Source organism: Amphibalanus amphitrite, unplaced genomic scaffold (genome assembly GCF_019059575.1).
Source record: "Amphibalanus amphitrite isolate SeventyFive unplaced genomic scaffold, NRLGWU_Aamphi_draft 000686F_arrow, whole genome shotgun sequence".
Lineage (NCBI taxonomy): Eukaryota > Metazoa > Arthropoda > Thecostraca > Balanomorpha > Balanidae > Amphibalanus > Amphibalanus amphitrite.
Window position 1 is genome coordinate 169,485 of NW_024882180.1, and position 18,959 is coordinate 188,443.

General features: G+C 50.9%; 1 protein-coding gene across 3 annotated transcripts; it reads left to right on the forward strand.

Annotated features, from left to right (window-relative positions):
- The first annotated feature begins 1,921 nt into the window (after positions 1–1,921).
- On the forward strand, positions 1,922–18,296 carry LOC122364608 (zinc finger FYVE domain-containing protein 9-like). 3 transcript variants are annotated; one of them, XM_043335177.1, is made up of 20 exons: positions 1,922–2,006; positions 2,634–2,717; positions 3,191–3,279; positions 3,543–5,445; positions 6,483–6,787; positions 7,377–7,551; positions 8,008–8,193; positions 8,628–8,813; positions 9,230–9,325; positions 9,635–9,757; positions 10,203–10,367; positions 11,434–11,612; positions 12,118–12,246; positions 12,856–12,960; positions 13,255–13,405; positions 13,868–13,965; positions 14,321–14,463; positions 14,723–14,843; positions 15,841–16,005; positions 16,808–18,296. In XM_043335177.1, the coding sequence occupies exons 2-20, from the start codon at positions 2,660–2,662 to the stop codon at positions 16,961–16,963; spliced, it is 4,533 nt and encodes a 1,510-aa protein (XP_043191112.1). In that variant the 5' UTR covers positions 1,922–2,006; positions 2,634–2,659; the 3' UTR covers positions 16,964–18,296. The 3 variants fall into 3 exon arrangements, with proteins under 3 accessions (XP_043191112.1, XP_043191113.1, XP_043191111.1); XM_043335178.1 differs by having other exon boundaries at positions 1,961–2,010; XM_043335176.1 differs by having other exon boundaries at positions 1,966–1,994.
- The last annotated feature ends 663 nt before the right edge of the window (positions 18,297–18,959 follow it).

Genomic DNA, 18,959 nt, shown 5'->3' on the forward strand with positions numbered 1-18,959 from the left:
CGAGTCTGGTTCGCCAGAACGGAGAACTTTGTGAGTGAGAGTGATTGTGTGGAACCTGCCTAGATCCGCAGCTGACAGCCAGCCAAGCCGTTGGTGTAAGTCTGATACATGGTCGTATTTTTTGCGGCCGAAAATGACTTTAGCGGCGAAGTTTAATATTTTTTGAATCCTAGACGTATTGAGCTGCGAGCCGTTACCGTACACTGCCAGGCAGTAGCGGATCTGAGACAGGACCAGAGCGTTTACTAGAGTGGCTAGAACACCGGCTGGCAGGCTGTGCCTCAGATGTGACAGACCAGTTAGGATTCCGAAACAGCGTTTACTGACGAGCGCGATATGCGAATTCCAACTTAAGGTGCGGTCGAAGACAAGTCCGAGATTTTTTACTTCTGAGCAAGGGACTAAGAGATGGTCGCGAAATTTTACACTGAATTGGGGAACGGTGCGCAAATTTTGTTTGCTTCCAAACAGCATCAGCTGTGTTTTCTCAGCGTTCACCTTCAAGCCGTTGAATCTGAACCAATTATCAAGACAGCTCAGGACACGTTCCAAACGAGCGATAGTGTCTTTTAACTGAGCTTTAGGACCACTGACCAAGAGCTGGGTGTCGTCCGCATATTGGACCACCAGGGCGTCCTCCGCGAAAAGGTGAAGGTCATTGGCAAATACGCTGAAAAGTAGGGGGCCCAGCGCAGATCCCTGAAACACGCCGATGCTGTTTGGAAGCTTTGAGGATATTTTAGAGGTACCTACCCATGCGGTCAGTGAGGCTGACGCTTTGGGTGTGATTATGAAGGTAGGCCGAGAACCAAGCGGTGTCGATGCCGTTAGCGCGGAGTTTGTTGAGAAGTTTTGCGTGGTCTATCACATCGAAGCACTTACTGAGGTCTAGGAGGCAAAGCAACGATATTTCTCCACGGTCATTTGCGGACAGGATGTGGTCGGATATGGTGGTCAGCGCGGTCTCCGTGGAGTGGCGGGGGCGGAAACCGTGCTGGGATGAGGAAAGGAGGTGGTTGGATGAGAGGTAGTCAAAGAGCTGCTGATGAACTGCGCGCTCGACTATTTGATTCAAATTTGCTTGATTCAAATTTGCACCTGATTGTCTTGTCTTCACGGCTCTGATGTAAGTGATACGACCCTTGTCTGAGAACTCTGATCCTCATAGTCATCTGCCCGACACCGTGAGGGAGTGAGTTATGTGAGGACAAACTTACAGAGACATTGAGGCAAGGTAGATCTGAAAACAGTTTTCACTGTTCATCGTCGTTTGTAACAGATATTCGTCATCCTAATCAACCAAGGCAATCAAGGCTCAGGGGCGTCGACACCGGTCCGACTTTTCCGACTAGTCGGACCACTTTTTCGACTAGGCGGTGCCCTGCTGTGGCTCGCGGGGGCCCCTGCTGCAGACCGCGGGGGCCCTACTGCGGCTCGGGGGGCCCTGCTAGAGACCGCGGGGGCCCTGCTGCGCCTCTGGGCCCTGCTAGACACTGCGGGGCCCTGCTGCGGCCCGCGGGGTCCCCTTCTGCGGCCGCGGGGGGCCCCTGTTGGGGCTCTCGGGGGGCCCTGCTGCGGCCACGGGGGGCCCTGCTGCGGCCACGGGGGCCCCTGCTGCGGCAACGGGGGCCCCCCGCTGCGGCTCGCGGGGGCCCTGCTGCGCCTTCGCGGGGCCCTTCGCGGGGGCCCCCCCACCGTTGGGGGCCCCGAGAAAAAGTCGGACCAGTTTTCCTTACGCGTCGACGCCCCTGTCAAGGCTGCAATCGAAATCATCAAAAATAAAAATAAAATTCAAAAGCAAACGCTTTTAGGCAGCTCGCAGCTGCGCTAGGCTACTTTCACTGCATATTCTTGGCGGTAGCCCTGCTTGAGTTTGGCGTTTTCATCCTGGTAGGTATATCGTGCTGCCACATTTCATTTCATGGGAACAGTGTAAATATGATTCAGAGGCGAAAGTGACGCTCAGGAAATAAACGCAGTTGTGAAATGTGGTGGTGGGCTTGGTGGTGGGTATGAGTGTATTTGTCATTTTTTAATTTATGTTTTGCAGTGTTTGAGATGTTTGTGTGAATTCTGTAATGCATTTCAAGCTGAAGTGTTTTGTTTTCTTCAACTTCATGTTTTATGCAGCGTGTAGGCGTTTCCAGAAACTAGCTCAATTCGGGCAGTCCGCGATCCTCGCATGCAAATGCCATATTCTGGATAGGTATTCTTAAATTTTGATTCTGCTAAGTGCTAACTAATTATAAAATTTGCAGTATTCATCTACTCTGACTTCATCTTCACATTTACCACCCCCTCCACCTCACAAAGTAATGCTGATGCTCTGTGCCAGTGCTGGAGTGGATTTTTTTTCGCAGGCTGGGACCATGCTGCTGCTTCTTGGCTCCTCATTGGTCGAATTCAAGTGGTCTATTCGTTAGACCAATGAGAGGCCAAGCTGTGCCAGCAATAACTTCCTTATATGGGGAAAACCGACAGCACGCTGATATAAAAACAGCGACCGAACAGGGCCCTGGATTAGGTAGTTACTGCACTGACTGCTGCAGGCTTATGCTTAACAACAGTTAATGTACTATACTGATTCATTGCTTCATATTTATTTGGAACTGTTGTTTATGATCTTTTTGCAGGTGAAGCTGGGCATCAATGAACAAGTATGGAAAAGTTTGCTGTTGATTTGGATGCTGTATTGGATGAATTCGAGCTAAATGAAGGTACGCTATGATGCATAATATAATCAGCTGCTAATGTTTTCTTCTGCCATCTGATCCTGCCAGCAACATGCTGTGAAATACTTCTAAAGTGGATGCTTGAATGTTACCTATGAACTTTGCCTTTTTAATGATTTGTATTAGGCTTTTTAGATTGTTGGCATGGTCTATGCATGCATTATTTAGCAATTACAACATCTGTTCAGCAATAGTCCATTGCCAACCTGCCATAGCCTACCTAACACTGAGACTGCTTAAGTACCTACCTAGCATGTCAAAATGGTACTTGTAACTTTCAATTTTTTCTTTCAAACATTTTCTTTTAAAAGATTCAATTCAATTTGGAATAGATTATAGGTATAAATGGTTAAAACCTGAAATTGCCCTACACGGTAGGGCAGCTGTGTCATGACACACCCTGTAGGTCCTACAGGGTGTGCCATGACACAGCTGTAATGTCTCTTACTTTTTGGCAGACCAAGCTGAAGTAGCAGCTGCAAGACTTCAGAAGCAGATTGAACAAGGGCGCCTAGAGATCGCTTCATCTGATAACACACCAGGGAGTGTGAGTTAATCTTTACTCAATGAAGTAATCTTTAAAGCATCTGTCCAAGTCATCCTTATATTCAAGACTAGTGACTGTTGTAATTGAATGACTTTATCTCATGCCAGTTGATGGGAACACTTTTGTCATACAATCGAGGTTTCAAATTCAATACTTCAGTGCCTAATAAATTTGCTGAGCTCCAATTTGATGCCTGAGTTTGTTGCTACATGATTGTTGCTGCTCCAATTATTCTTTTTCTTAATGACTGTCTGCTGTTCCAGAGTTATGCGAACTCGCCCCGGTCTTCGTTCGCGCACGTGCACGATGACCCTGGTCGCACTGTGTCGCCGCTCGCTCGGCTCTCGGCCGGATTTGAACCCGCCGCCGCAACTCTGACGTCAACCAATCACGGAGCATCGTCTGATCCAGCGGCCAATCACCGTGCGCCTACTGATACGACGGCCAATAGCAGTTCTCTTGCGGACGCGGTAGCCAATCACGCTTTGCCATCGATTTCTTCAGCCAACCACTTCCCGGGACCAGGAATCGCGTCAACTGATGGTGCCAGAATCCCGGATGTTGTGGCTAGCCCCGCCCACTCATCATCTTGCTCCAGTAACACAGAATCCCCGGAACACTTCACGGCACAATCGCGGCCGGTCAACGGGGAACCAAAGGCAGTGCCATTTGTTGAAGAATCGGCGAAATCTGTACCATCTCCGGACGCAGAAAACTCCGCCGCATTGGCAGCCAACGAACAGAGAGCAAGTATCAGTCCACCTGCGGCACCGCCTGTGCTTGCGATACCGAGCTCATCTTGCAGTGTTTCTGAAGAGCCGAGCTCTACTACAAAACCAGCGAGGCCTCCCGTCGTGCTGCAACCTGACGCACAGTTTCCCGCGAATGCCGCTGAGGGTGTGAAGGCGGACACTCCCGAGAAGGCTGCCGGTCCACCATCAGTCCTTGTCGCGACTGGTACGCTCTCCTCCCTCACGCAGCCACCGGTGGCTGCGCTACCCGGAGACACAGGCTCCCGTGTGATGGCGGCTGCCCAACACTCTGGTGCTCGGGACGATAGGCTCCCTGACTCTCCGTCACGTGATGTGCCCGCCGAAGCTGAGGGTGGAACAGACAGTGGTGTGGAGGCTGAACCTGTGACCGAGCCACAGACTGAGACGCAAACTCAGGAGATTCGTCAGCCGACAGAGGACACTGGCCACTCTGTCAGCACAGGGCTGATGTCTCAGAGTGATGGCCCTGAGGAGAAGGCAGATTCTCTCCAGAAGGACCCGTCTCCGAGCCCCGTCACGGATGTCCCCGATGTTGTCAGTGCCTCTCTGGGTCGTGCATCCAGTCCGCCGTCCGCCGCTTCGGGCTCCCCATCGTCGCCGGTTGAGTCTACCACTCCTCAGATGGCTAAATCTACCGCTGCACTGACTGCTGATCCTGCCCCTCCACCAGCGCCTGAGTGTGCCCGTCCAGCAGCCGTTGAGTCTGCCGCTCCGGCGACCACCGACGCTCCGTCCTCGCTGCTGGCTCAGGTGGCTGCCGCGCCGTCTCCGCCCGCCACAGCCCCGACGGCAGCCGCCGTGCCGGCCGCGGCTCCGACAGTCGCGGCCCCTCCCGCTGCCGCTAAGACCACCCCAGAGCCAGCTGAGATCGACCAGGAGCCGGCTGAAGCCGAGCAGGAGCCAGCTGAAGCCGAGCAGGAGTCGGCTGAAGCCGAACAGGAGCCAGCTGAAACCAAGCAGGAGCCGGTGCGGTTCCGTCCCGCCGACGATGTCAGCGACTCCGAGCTGGAGACTTACCTAGAGGAGCTAGAGGGCGACGATACGGGTGGCAACGCGGCGCCCAGTGAACCCGTCGGCGGCGCACGCCCCAAGATATCCCCCGCGGCACCCGTCGAGCCGCCCCCTCCCTCCCCTCCCCCGCCGCCGGAGCAGGCAGCTCCCTCCAGCCCGGCAATGCACCTGCTGAAGGGCGGCGTCATCTCCAGACTACAGAGCCAAGTGTCGATTGAGTGTGAGGTGGATAGTCGGAACACGCGGGCGCCGGCGGAGTCAGGTCGTGGATCGCCACCGCCGCCACCGCCGGCGGGAGCGGCTCCTGTGCGACCCAACAGCCTGGATCTGACGTCATCGTGCTCGCAGCCAATCGCCGAACAGCCCGAGATTCGGGAGACAGGTGGGTGGAATGGACGGGCTTTGTGAGAAACGTGTGCGTGTATGTGTGAGTGTGTGTGTGGGGGGGGGGGGGGGCGGAGGGAAACTACTGTTAAGTTGCTTCGCTACCGCTCTCTGGCCTGTATCTCAAACCTTTTCAACCTCACTTCCGGAACATTTTTAATCATTTTCGAACAGTTTTTATGGGTGCAGCTGCTGGTGTGCTGCAGTTGAAAAAGTTGGAGCTGCATACGACTTGTGACAAGGGTTTCGTGTGGATGAATCTGTTAATTGATTATGCTTGCAGCATTTTAGTTGGTTAAGTCTTACATTCGTGGATCAATAACTTGATTCGTATGCCTATCAACCAGCCCGTTTTCCCATCACGAGTTTCCGTGACATTGTTTATGGCGTCTCTGCTCATTCTCATTTTCCCTGTTCTCACAATGTCTGGTACTCGTCAAAAATGGGCCATAAATAGGCCACTCATCGTCTATCCATGGACAAGTATGCCTAAATTCGGTCACCCAGTTCCTCCCGCCCACTGAACGGGTCCCAACATTGACCCAAACACAGCTGTGCAAGCCGCCGGAAAATAAACAGAAGCTGCACCGCTGACTGTCACTTTAGACTCGACTCTGCATGACAGAAAGGCTTCTGTGAACGGTGCTATATTTGCTGGCTGCAACACTCGCTAAGCATACACTGCCCGTCGCGATTAGATTGACATTGGTCGATAGGATAGTAATACCATTTTTGATTCGGTAGGATAATATGATATGCCTTATTGCAGCGTTCAATCGGTGATTGCTTTGGTCTGAAGAGTGTCGTTCGAAATCAGTTGATACAAGCTATGCTAGGTATTCGTATGAACAACTTTTCTGTCGTGTGCTTTACAATCTCTTTGCTGTGCTATGTGGTTTGACACGTACAGTCCACCGCTAAAGTAATGTGCGCTTTTACCAATCTCAACGGATGGCTTTGACTGGCGATTTTTTTTTTTAATTCGGAGTGATCGAGAAGAAGACGTCTCACTTGTCTCTCTCCCCCTCCCCGCAGACGAACCCACAGCAGACTCAGCCGCCGATGTCGACTCCACCACCGCCGCTCAGTCCCCGCCTCCTCCCGCGGCTGACGAGGACGACGCATCGGCCGCGACGACCCAGGAGAGCGTCTCGACGACGGGCGGCAACATTGTTACGGCTCCCGGGGCGTACGAGGAGGCCCGGCTGGCCGCCGGCCGGCCGGCCGCCGTTCCCGCACCCTCCGGCGGAGCCACTCCACCCCGTGGCCAGCTCGTCAGTCTCTCCGATGAGGACAAGAATCTGGGAAAGGTGGCGCCCGTCTGGGTACCCGATGAAGATGTGAGTATCGGTGATCGGCGTTTTAGATGAGATAATAGTGAGGGGATGTGAGTTTGGGAGGTTTGGGAAGGGAATGGTTGGGGATGGTTTAGTGATGCAATGGCGTCTTCCGCCGCAAGAAAGCTCCTGTTTTACCAAGTGTGCGTGCTAAGAGGCATTTATCGTTTGCATCCTATTTCAATGAGTAATTGACATTGATCGTTTTGGGCTACATGCAAAGCCAATTTGTCGCTAAACCAAGTTCGTGCTATTTAACGATTTTAATTTCCGTGCACTTTTCACTCCACCGCTTGCCGTTCGCTTAGTAAAGTTTTGAGATCGCCATATCTCCGCTCCGCTTTCGTACACGTCTGATCACGGAGCGTCACGAAGCTGGTGTGCAATTACTTTGAACCACTTTGAACGATTTGATATGACCGAATAGATTATTGATACGATTGCGTGGCGAAGATATGTAAAATGTAAATGCATACGAAAGCTCCAACATACTAACGAACTTTGCGGAGAAAGCCAATTTTTTAGCCTTCCCATAGCCCCATAATATCATGCTCCTGATCCCAATGTCTCACACCCGCCACCGCTCCACCAGGCGGTGGCGTGCATGGAGTGCAGCCTGCGCTTCACGGTGATCCGGCGCCGCCACCACTGTCGCGCCTGTGGACGGCTCCTCTGTAGCGCCTGCTGCTCCGAGCGCATCTGTCTCGACTACATGGAGTTCCGCGAGGGTCGCGTCTGCTCCCGCTGCAAACGAACCATCGATAGAGGTGAGAGGGGCGCTAGATGAACGGATGGGGAGACAGTGAGGTTTACTGGTTGGGATCTCGGTAATTTAATCGGGTATCGGATTAAGAAGGAATTAAATGATGCGTTCGGCCCGGGTAAATAACCGACTGGGATTTTGATTTTTGAAGTTATTAATAATGGCCTTTGAATAGACGATTATCACCAGTCTTATGGTGTAAGTGGCCGTGTTTGCCATTCTAGAATTAGTTGAGAACAATGCTGGATGATATGTTTTGAATTTGATTACAGCCAATAGAACATCCCTACCGGCTACCGCCCATGTTTGGTCTGAGATCTGGCCCATCCCTTGATGCTTCAATGCAATGCGACCTGTCCTATGCCCATATTTCCCCCATATGACTGTCCCCCGTACTAATTGTCCCAGTCCCACACCCTCCTCGCAACCTCTCTGATCTGACCATCCTCCATCATTCCAGTCCAACAGGAGAGCCGGGTGGTGTCTGCCGGCGGCGCGTCGCCCTCCCACCACCAGATGGCTCGGCCGCCCAACCCCAACAACCCGATGGAGTACTGTTCGACGGTGCCTCCCACCCAGCAGGCGTCTCACAACGCGCCGCCGCCGACCGTGATGGTGCCCAGCGGCGTGCTGAAACGGAGCGAGAGTGAGTTGATCGGGGAAGAGGGGCTGGGTGGGGATTTGTAAAGAAAGGATGGGGAGAGGGAGTTGGATGGCTGTATTTGACGTTTGGAGAGGGTATTAAAAGAGGATCAAAAGGCATTGTCATATGGTGAAGGGAGGACGAATCTCTCAGGGGATTCGTCCTTCCCAATACATTCAGGCAATGTATAGGGTGACTGAGCTGTCGCAGAAGTGAATGTGCGTCGTTCTATTGCTCGTCATTTGTAAGATCGCTGGGACTGGGACTGAGTATTGGACTAAGTCATCAACGCTTTGACGTTAATCTGTTCTCTCACCGTATAGACTTAGAATCCGCATAGTTTGCACATGCTGGAGGGCTGATTGAACTCAAAATGTTTAGGGATGGTTGCTAAGCTTCGTGTGGAATACCCACCTTCCATCTCACTGCGTTTTCAGACTCTGGCGGCCGCACGCCGTCACGGGAGGCCAAACAGGTGATGTTCAGTGACGGAATCCGACCCGGCGGCGACCTGACCGAGCCAGCCCGGCCGAGCGGCCAGCGGGGCGCGGGAGCTGACCCGGAGTTGAGGCGGCCTCCTCACCGGCGCACCGCCCGGCTCGGCCGCGGCCCCGACCGGTCACGTGAGTGGGGGTGGTGGGGTGGGGATTGGGAAGGACGGATCATATCAGGGGGATGTATCACGTAACCGCTGTAACTTCGCTAAACGCTGTTGGATTACTTGTGGTTTTTGACAGACTTGTATCGTTCTATCAGCATGGTACATAGGAGCTACATATTAATATCTTCATAGGTAGCTGTCATTACGATTTTAGCTTTTTCTGCTAAATGTACTCCTTTCTAGCTTCTCGCTTGAAGTGCAGTCATTGGGTGCTCCTTCTAAGTACTACCGGCTATAACCAGCATGCGACCGAAGGAACATAGGAAAAGTGTGATCCCACAACTGCCAACACCACGTCATGTTCAGAGGATCATCACTAACTATTGGCAGTCTCTCCGCGGTGTGTAATGACCCTACTGATGTTTGTTATGTTTCCAGCGGCGGCCATTCTGAAGGACGCCAAGGGCTGCAAGGACCTGGCGTGGAAGCCGGAGAGCGGCAAACTGCCACCCATCTACCAGGCCGGCTCCGCCGGTGAGAGCACATGAGGAGTGGGGAGTGGGAGGGGTGGAGTGAACATCAAACTCATAGTAGACAGTGGGTCATTGCTGGTGTGTAAATGCCGGCTGTATTCAGTCATGGCTAATAATGCTTTCAGTGATTATGAGCTGCCAGTCTTTCACAGATAAGAATACCGGAAATTTCTGAATATCAGGGCGGCCACGGCCAAAGTACCACAATATCCCCGTATCGGGCCTTGTGAGTTCCATCGGGACTCACAGGACCTCTCCCCGAATCATCAAATTTGACCCCCTCATCTGACAAACACTTCCCCTCTGGCAGGTTCAGCCGTCAAACAGTCCACGCCCGAGGAGACGATCGTATCGATGATACGGGCCGAGCGTGACCTGCCCTGGTCGTTCCTCATCAACAAAAATCTCATGGTCGTCGTCAAGATGTTCAAACGTGAGTGACGACAAAAGTAGTCGAGGAATTTTTTTTGCATGGTTATGGTCGTATAGACATACGTTTAATCGTCAAAGGTCTACCTTTTAACATTTATCGGATAATATTTTTGATGTTCTATTTTTAACGCTCTATTTCATCGTCATTCCGCTACAAGGACCACAGTCAGATCAGGTGTGTCTCATGACTCGAGTTAACCTCTTGCACATGAATGGCTTTTCAAACTTCTTGATAGTTATGCTATTTAATCAGTTTTACTTGTACGGAACTCATCTTCCAAAGAAGATCTGAACACTTACTAGCAGCACGAAATTGGTTTTGCGTTTAACACTTGAAGCCATGCTTTAAATCGATCAATTGAAGCCATTGCCATGCAAATGCGAAGGCATGCCAAAACCCCACCATCTCTCTGCACCTGACCGTCCCCTTCCTCCCTCCCCTGCAGTGGACTGCTGCGTGGGCCGCACGTGCTGGATCTTCACCTCGCACGGCCTCTCGACCGTCGGCCAGGAGGAGGTTGTGGTGATCCTGGAGAGTCTGCCTGACGAGGCCGCTCTGCCCAAGGACATATTCTTCTTCTACCATCACCTGTTCGCCGAGGCCGCCAAAGGTACTACATACGCCGGGGGAGTGCGGTGATACGAAAAGCTGGATAGCGAGTTTGAAGAGGTGACGTGGCGTGCAAAGGATGTAAAGGCTGTGAAGGGTAAAGGGTGGGTTTAGGTGATTAGGATTAGCAGTCTCACACTATGGAACCAGTATAACGCCTTTTGGGGCGACTAACGGAGCGAGCGAGAGGGTGGGCCTTGCACGTGCGAAATTGCGAGGGGGTACCTCCAACTGACTTGTGCACGGCACCCTACTAACTGGTCTCTAGCGATGTGCCAAATTTGGGCACAATCGGCCCAGCCGTTCTCGAGATCTGGAAGCGGCACCCTGCACGTGCGCACGTGCAAAATGGGTCCCAACTGACTTGTGCACGGCACGCTACTAACCGGTCCCTAACCGTGTACCAAATTTGAGCGCAATCGGTCCAGCCGTTCCCGAGATCTGGAAACGACCCCTGCACGTGCGCACGTGCAGCAGCACCCCAACTCTGGCACATGTATATGCAGTGCCTAGTGGGTGCCTACCTACATGCCAACTTTCAGCGCAATCGGCCAAGTAGTTACCGAGATATTGCAACAATTACAAAAGTGACACCTCTTCGTTTTGCACGTGGCACGTGCATAAGAGGTCACCCACATGCATCGGGAATAGTCCAATACTTGGTAGAAGGAATGAAGCTACCCTACAAAAATTACCGCGTGTAAATCGGTCAAGTGGTTGCTGAGATATAAGCCTCGCAAAAGCGTGACCACGGCCGGCCGGCCGGCCGGCCGCTCATACTCAGAAATTTCCGTTAATCTAAGGAAAGACTACGCTCGCTTCGCTCGCTCCGTAACCATACTGCGCCAATTGAGTATTGCGAGGATTTTTGCAAGGATTTTTGCAATTCGTGAATGCTTCGGCTCAATGAAGTTCCATCCAATATGAACATTGTTTTATATCAGATGGCTCTATCTTGTGCTGAAAACTTTCACGTAGATAGCCGAGTCTTGTCTGCGCCGCCCCCCTGCTCAAGACATCAGCGGCAGCCTCCAGCAGTGACCTGACGCCCTACCTCTGCCCCACAGGTCACTTTGTGACAGAGCTGGGCAACACTCTGTTTTCCGCGCCGTTCCTCGGCTCCAAGGACCACGGCGGCTTTCTGTACCTGCGACCAACATTCCAGTGTCTGCACAACGTGCCGACGCCGCCGCAGCCCTTCCTTGTTGCTGTGCTGATTCAGAAGTGGGAGGCGCCCTGGGCTAAAGTAAGTGCTATTAGATGTGTTTTCCTGGGCTTAGATAGATGCTGATATAGAAGTGGGAGGCGCCCTGGGCCAAGGTAGGTGACATCTGGCAAAGAAATGGCGCAGTTGATGGGAAAGCCAGTTTTTTTTTTTTTAACGGGACGAGCAAAGCAATATCAGCTTGATTTTCGTGTAGCTTGCCGGAATATGTCCGGCTTTGGGTGAATTGACTGCCGATTTCTAACTAGTCAGGTGTTTCCACTGCACCTCTAGGGACCTCTGACCCCGTTTGACTTACTGTTATCTCTGCTGACCCGTTCAAGTATTTCTGCTGCGGCTGCTAGTGCTGACCTCTGATGGTCTCTGACCCCTTCTGACCCTACCTGACCTGTTCAGGTGTTCCCACTGCGGCTGCTGCTGCGGCTGGGTGCCGAGTTCCGCTACTACCCGTGTCCTGATGACATCTGATGACCTCTGACCCCTGTGCTAACCTCTGATGACCCCTGACTGACATGTGACCGTTCAGGTGTTTCCACTACGACTGCTGCTACGGCTGGGTGCCGAGTTCCGCTACTACCCGTGTCCTCTGGTCAGCGTACGACACCGCAAACCTGTGTTCTACGAGGTCGGGCACACCATCATCAACCTGCTGGCGGTGAGTGCACAGACCTGGTGCCGTAGTGTAATGTGTTGGCTAAGGTACTCATAGAATGTTGGTGGTGGGCATACATAGTCTCTTCGACATTTTCGTCGCCTCGGCTATTTGGACGAATTATGAGTATTTGCTGTATTCTGCGTATGATTATTGTGATGAAAAATGACCTTATGCTCATGATATAATATGATTAAGTTGAATTGAAATAAGACCAAAAAATCGCTATTATCATTAATGATCATTAATGATTTTTTGGTCTTATTTCAATTCAACTTAATCATATTATATCATGAGCATAAGGTCATTTTTCATCACAATGATATTACTAACGATGCTCAAACATATCATTGCTTACATCCAACTTCTGCGTATGAGTTTTTGTTCATCAGGTGATTTCTGTCTCTCAAAAAGTGATGGATAGTTGGAGTTCTGAAGGTATTTGCACCCACCAGCGAGCCATCATGAGGTGGCTGAACAAGTCACATAAACCTTTGAGCGTCGATCTCACCGTTTCTCAGCCCTCAGCCCCTTGCTGTTTCTCACCGAACCGCTATATTGATGTTTCTTCCCTAACATCCATCTCTGACATAACTATCCCTCGTCGGACAGGACTTCCGTAACTTTGCCTACGTGCTGCCGACGGTGCACGGCATGCACATCCACATGGAGGAGCAGGAGACGTCCGTGCTGATCCCCAGGAACCGCTTCAACCAGGTCAGAGAAATAGGACGGTCCGGTGAACTGGTGCGCGTCTCAATAAAGAAACCCCGATTTGTCATCTTGTTTTCACAGTGAGAATGTTATTGATCATTACGAGTACGACTGTAGAATGGCGTACTATTTGATAAATCATATCGCAAGATTTTTTAAACGTAAATGTCCAAATAAATATGCTAGGAGTTTGGACAAAGTTCAGCCGTGTCTCGCCGCATCTTCAGACCAGCTAGCCATGTCATTACCTCCCCGCCTACTAGCGTCCCTGACTGACGTTCCTCCATGGCCACCCAGGTGCTGAAGGCGATCAACAACAGCAACGACCACGTGCTGGCGCTGGGCGCTAGCTTCTCTCGCGAGGCCGACAGTCACCTGGTGTGTATGCAGAACGAGGACGGCCAGTACCAGACGCAGGCCATCAACATCCAGAACCGGCCCAGGCAGGGTAGGTCTGAGTGGTGGTGGTAACAGTGATGACTGAGGGATGGGGTGAAGTTTCTGTGTGATAGAAGAAAAAAAAACACATGGGAAATGTTGTGAAGAGATGGAGTGCTCAGGTAACATGATTGATGATTGTTGATTTTTTTGCAGAAATGTTTTTATTGTATAATTTTGTTTGCGAAAGCATATCTTTCTAAATAAGTATTGATATAAAATTCGTGGTCAACACAACTTGTTGGCGTTCATATTATGGGAAATTTTCATTTATCATTGTTTTTCTCAAATTCATACGTAATAGGCCAGGGAAACTCGGCGGAGTTCACTAGAGCGTGTTTTGCTGCAAGTTTCTCGTTTCGTTGGGGATTCGCGAACAGGCCACATTACACGGCGCCAGTTTCGTGGTGTCCTGCTGTCCCAGCTGTCCTGACTGAGCTCCCTACTTATCTCGTTCGTGTGTGTCCGCCAGTGACGGGCGCCAGTTTCGTGGTGTTTAACGGAGCGCTGAAGTCGGCCGCCGGCGTCACAGCCAAATCGTCCATCGTCGAGGACGGCCTCATGTTTCAGGTGAGCAACTGGTTGTGAGCACCACTTGGTGAGCACTGAGCAGTGAGTGTGTCTGGTTGTGACTTCTGATATGATCACCGGGCGTGGGGACCACATGCTCCTAGTGTGCACGGCCCCTGGATGAGTACGGTGTGTAAAAGTTTCAAAGAGAGCACCTTTCTCGTAATACTGCGAGAGTTCAGAGTTTGGACATAGCCTGTTGTGAGCTCATGCTTCAGATGTTTTTTCTTCTACGGACTTAAGAGGTTTGAACGCGGTTGGTGGGCTCTACCTTCAGATATCTACCAATCCTCAAGCCCAAACAATGATAGATTCACCACTCGAGCTCTAACCCTCTCCCTCCGTCTCCCCTCAGATCAGCCCCGACACGATGGAGACTCTCCGCGGCAACCTGCGGCAGATGCAGGACTTCAAGATTGAGTGTGGCCCCGTCGGACAGCCCCCTGACGAAGTCATCAACATCAAATGGGTGGAGGACGACCGCAGCCACAACCTCGGGTAAGCGCCAGTTGCTGGTGGTTGTTGCGACGAAACAGGATCAATTGTTTCTGAGAAGAGTAATTAGGTATTAAACTGATTGGTAACGTTGCAACGATTTTTAATATGCCTCAACGGTTTCGTGCTACGGTTCAATCTCCGAGTGTTGAATTGTACCACTGCCAACATTCTCATGAGAAAAATGCAAGCCTTATGCGCAAAACTATGAATTTTTGTGGTTTCTGACGATCCATTATTTCTGCTACCGCTGCTACCGCAGAGTCCGAAGCGTCATTGACGACAAGCCCCTGGACGGCATTCCTTCGATCCGCGTCCACTCTGGCACAGACTACGTCGGCGACTCGAAACTGATCCGATGGACAGAGGTGTATCTGATCAAGGTGAGATATTCCGCTGAACGGAGGTGTATCTGATCAAGGTGAGATATTCCGCTGGACGGAGGTGTACCTGATCAATCGGTGAGATATTCTGCTATACAGAGGTGTACCTGATCAATCGGTGAGATATTCTGCTATGCAGAGGTGTACCAGATCAATCGGTGAGATATTCTGCTATACAGAGCTGGTGTACCAGATCAATCGGTGAGATATTCTGCTATACAGAGGTGTACCGGATCAATAGTTGAGATACTCCGCTGAATAGAGGTGTACTAGATCAATTGGTTAGATACTCCGCTGAAAAGAGGTGTAGGCACCTGACCATGGCGAGATATTCTGCTGTGTAGAGGTGTACCTGATCAAGGCGAGATATTCTGCTGGTTAGGGGACCGTGTACCTAATCAATATGATATATTATGCTAGACAGGGGTGTCTGATTAAGTGAGCCATTTTATGGATCATAACTCCGCAATTGTAGGATCTTCCTAAAAATATTTGTATGAGTCCCAACCTTTGATTTATGTGACGTTCATGAGAAATGCTAAGAGGCATGTTGTTTTTTCCCATTATGCAACATTCGTGATTGTATTGCTCCTCTTGTTTCAGGTAAAAGAATCGGTCAGATTCCCATATTAATCAATCATATGTTTTATCGTTTCACGTATGAAAATCGCAGACATTGCGTTGATCACCGCCTTCATGTTCTGCGTAACCCCGCCTATAGTCTGTTCCATATCAAGCTTGCAGTCGGAGTTTCTTCGGCAGATCGCTCCTCCGCTCAAAAATTTGCGTCTTAAAATGTAAGAACTGTATATACAGAAATCACGCACTACTTTCAGCAGGGCACTTCGGCTGCAAACTTGAAACGGAACAGAGTATAGCCGAGAAAGTCTCGAATGTCCTGTGATGCTGCCATCACCCGCGCTGTGACAGATGACCAGAGGTCACCTGTGACACCCTCAGTGCCAACTCGACCGTGACCTCCTCTCCCCGACAACAGGTAACAGAGTCTGTAGCGCGATCGAGCAGTGAGCCACCCGACTTCTCTCGGCTGGCTGAGGAGGTGGCTCGTGGCACCTGCGTGGCCCTGACGCCCCACCTGCCGCTGCTGGCTGACTCCGAGAGGACTCGGATCGGTCTGCGTGCTACGGTCGATCGAGACACGGTATGGAGAACTGGGTAGAAAGTGCTGGGGAATGGGTTGGCCGGTGTGGTGTCTATTGGGCGGGTCAAAGGTTCACCAGTAGCGGTAACGCAGTGTGACCAAATTGGTTAAGCGTTAAGGGGAGGATGTATAAAAAAGTCGTACGAGAATGTCACTATTTTCAAAAAACTCGTCTTCAGCCTCATTTTAGGTGCAGTTTTTACAGAAAATGTGGGAAAAAGACTATACCTGACGTCAAGTTCTGGTGGAAAGTAAAAAAAAATATTGTCATTAAAGATGTAAAAAACGACATTGCAAGCGCGACAGTACGAGTATGACGGTGCGAATCGTACATTGGAACATTTTCAGTCTTTATTCCTACACTAGGTAGGTATGCTTTCACGACAAAAACGTCGTGTCGTGATGATGTAATTTTAAAATTTCTGAGGATGTCATTATACTTTTCATTGGGGGTGACTTTCCCCGCAACATCACCAATTTGGCCACACTGCGGTAACGTATTGAAGCACAGTCGCTGTGTGCTATAAACTTTGTTTATGTTTTACGACATTCAGGGCTGTTTTTTTGTGATGATAAGACGTGGTGTGCCAGAAAAGCACGCTTCATAGAATGTTGTTTCTTGAACTCAAGGCTCTGTCATCGCTGGTTTGACGTTTCTTCTACAGTAGCTGTAGCTTGCTTAGACGAACGAGGTTAGAACAGCGTCACCACACGTGCTGCCTTCCGTCCTTGTTACTGGTTTCTCCCCAACGATCCGCCCCCACCCCGCCCCACCTCACCCTCCCCCACCGCCTCCCCACAGGTATGCTACGAGGCGGGCAGCAACGGCGAGGCGCTGCCGCCCTCCTGCATGAGTTTGCTGGACTCTGAGCTGGTACCCGTTCTCCACCGGTACGCCGCGGAGGTACCCGACAGTCCCACGTGTCTGGAGCTTCTGTTCCACGTTATCGATCGCTGATGACGTCAGATTTGAAGGTGTGGTAGAGGAGACGACACGTGCATGGTGTAACACGCGAACATAGGGCTGAATTACTCAGCAGTCGGCGGGTAACTCGGCAGCGGAATTATAATGGTGCTTTTGCGTTATTTTTGTTTGTTTCTGGTGAATGATTTGAAAGTGATACTGAGTGCAGCGATAATTTCAGTTGCGTTCTATGTCGTTTGGTGTGAGATTAGTGACAAGATTTGGTTGCAGACATGTGGGATCGTGGCTGCCGATATGAGGAACGCGATCATGCGATCGGGAAGCTTTGTAATTGTAGTACGCAGCACTTGTTTATGATGTAGTAACGGCTTGTAACGAACGCACTGCCGAGCGAATGAACGTACCCGAACTGACGCGATGTTGTAATACGTATCTACTGTGAATATGCCAGAGTTCTATTATGCCGTGGGCGCAGCCCTGTGAAAATGACAGGGACACAGTCATTGGAGTCATGCAATGCTGACGTTGCACAGTGATGAGATGTGAATCTGACGCACTATGATAATACTGATGTGTGATGTGCGAACATCTGTGATGTGAGCTGGGGCGACCGCTGCTGTGATGTGACCGCGCGTCCGTGATGTGTGAGTGTGGGGGAGGACGGCATATGAGTCGCTGTAGTCCAGTTACGTCATATGAGGCCTGTGGTCCAGTGACGTCATTAGCCGACCGTCGAGGTACTAGCGTAGCTGTGGGAGCCTCTGCGCGCCGCGAACGGCAGAGGGCACTGTAACCGGGCGGTGGCAACCCGTGCTCTATAAGGTGCGGGCTGTCCCGCCGACAGGGCTCAGCCTTCTGCGATGTCAGGCAAGACCCTGCGCCAGCGCTGACTGTTAGCGCACCTGTGACAGCTTTTGCCGTGTGCTTCGGCGCAGAGGAAGCGCATGTCGGCGACGGCGCAGGACGGGGTCTCGCCCTAGGTTCTTTCCTGTGCAGACCCCACGGGCTGTTACTCGAAGGTGGAGGACCGCGTTACGCAGCCTGAGTTGCTCGGTCGTCCTGTGCTCTGTGCTCGCCGCGTGCTCCGGTGCTCCGGTGGAACCCATGCCATGTGTATATACTCCATTTATGATGCTTGGGTGGCCTATGCGACTTTCTGGTGCGCCGAGGGATGTGGGCTCGAGTGCTGATACCTGCTTGCTTCCCACGGCGCATTATGTCTATTCAGTTGGTCTGGTATATTCAGTGATTAACCTTGTTTTACCGGGGGTTACTGCGCTGTATAGTTGGCGTTCGTATAGTGATGCCAGAGCATGTATCGTCAGCAATACACTGTATTTTAAACAATAAAGGCATAATGAATAGACGGTGTTCTGTCCGAACAAAGTCCATATTAGAACGATGGCGCGAGACAAAAGGCGCATGAAAAATGAAATGTGTTACACTGATGAAGAATGTGAAGAAAATGATAACGGGGAAAAAAGGAATTTGAAAATTTGGCTCAAAACTTGGTTCATTGTGATATTGTTATTGCTTTGGCTCGACGAATGAATGAAATGTTTGCTTGCGTTTCCGTTTTTTCTTGATTGGAAAGATCCGGCACTTTTGTTTAATGTTGCAGACACAACATTATGGTCCTCCGGGCCGGATCCAGAATTAACGTAACGCACTTAAAGGAAAAGGGCCACCTTCGTGAAATATGAAGATATCGTTGTTTTTCATTTTGACATTATTATTTTTCATTTTCTTTTTAAAACTGGTGCCAGAAGTGCACAATTCGCGAAAAAGTATTTAAAACTATTTAACATATTGGTACTATGTTGATACTCTCTACGGCACCTACTGTATGATGGCATAGCGATGACGTCACACTCAAGCCAATCAGCGTTCAGAAGACAGACTCGTCGGATTGTATCAGATAAGCTGATTGGTTAAAGCTGAGCTGGTTGGAGCTGATTGGTAAAAAACCAAAGCCTCGCCGCGGGTGGCTGTATTGTCGGATAAGAACGCATTCCTGGGATAAGGACGC

Coding starts and splice junctions, on each gene's coding strand:
- LOC122364608 (XM_043335177.1), top strand. CDS start 2,660: ATGGAAAAGTTTGCTGTTGATTTGGATGCTGTATTGGATGAATTCGAG. Junction 5,446..6,482: donor GCCCGAGATTCGGGAGACAG/GTGGGTGGAATG, acceptor CCCTCCCCGCAG/ACGAACCCACAGCAGACTCA. Junction 6,788..7,376: donor TCTGGGTACCCGATGAAGAT/GTGAGTATCGGT, acceptor CCGCTCCACCAG/GCGGTGGCGTGCATGGAGTG.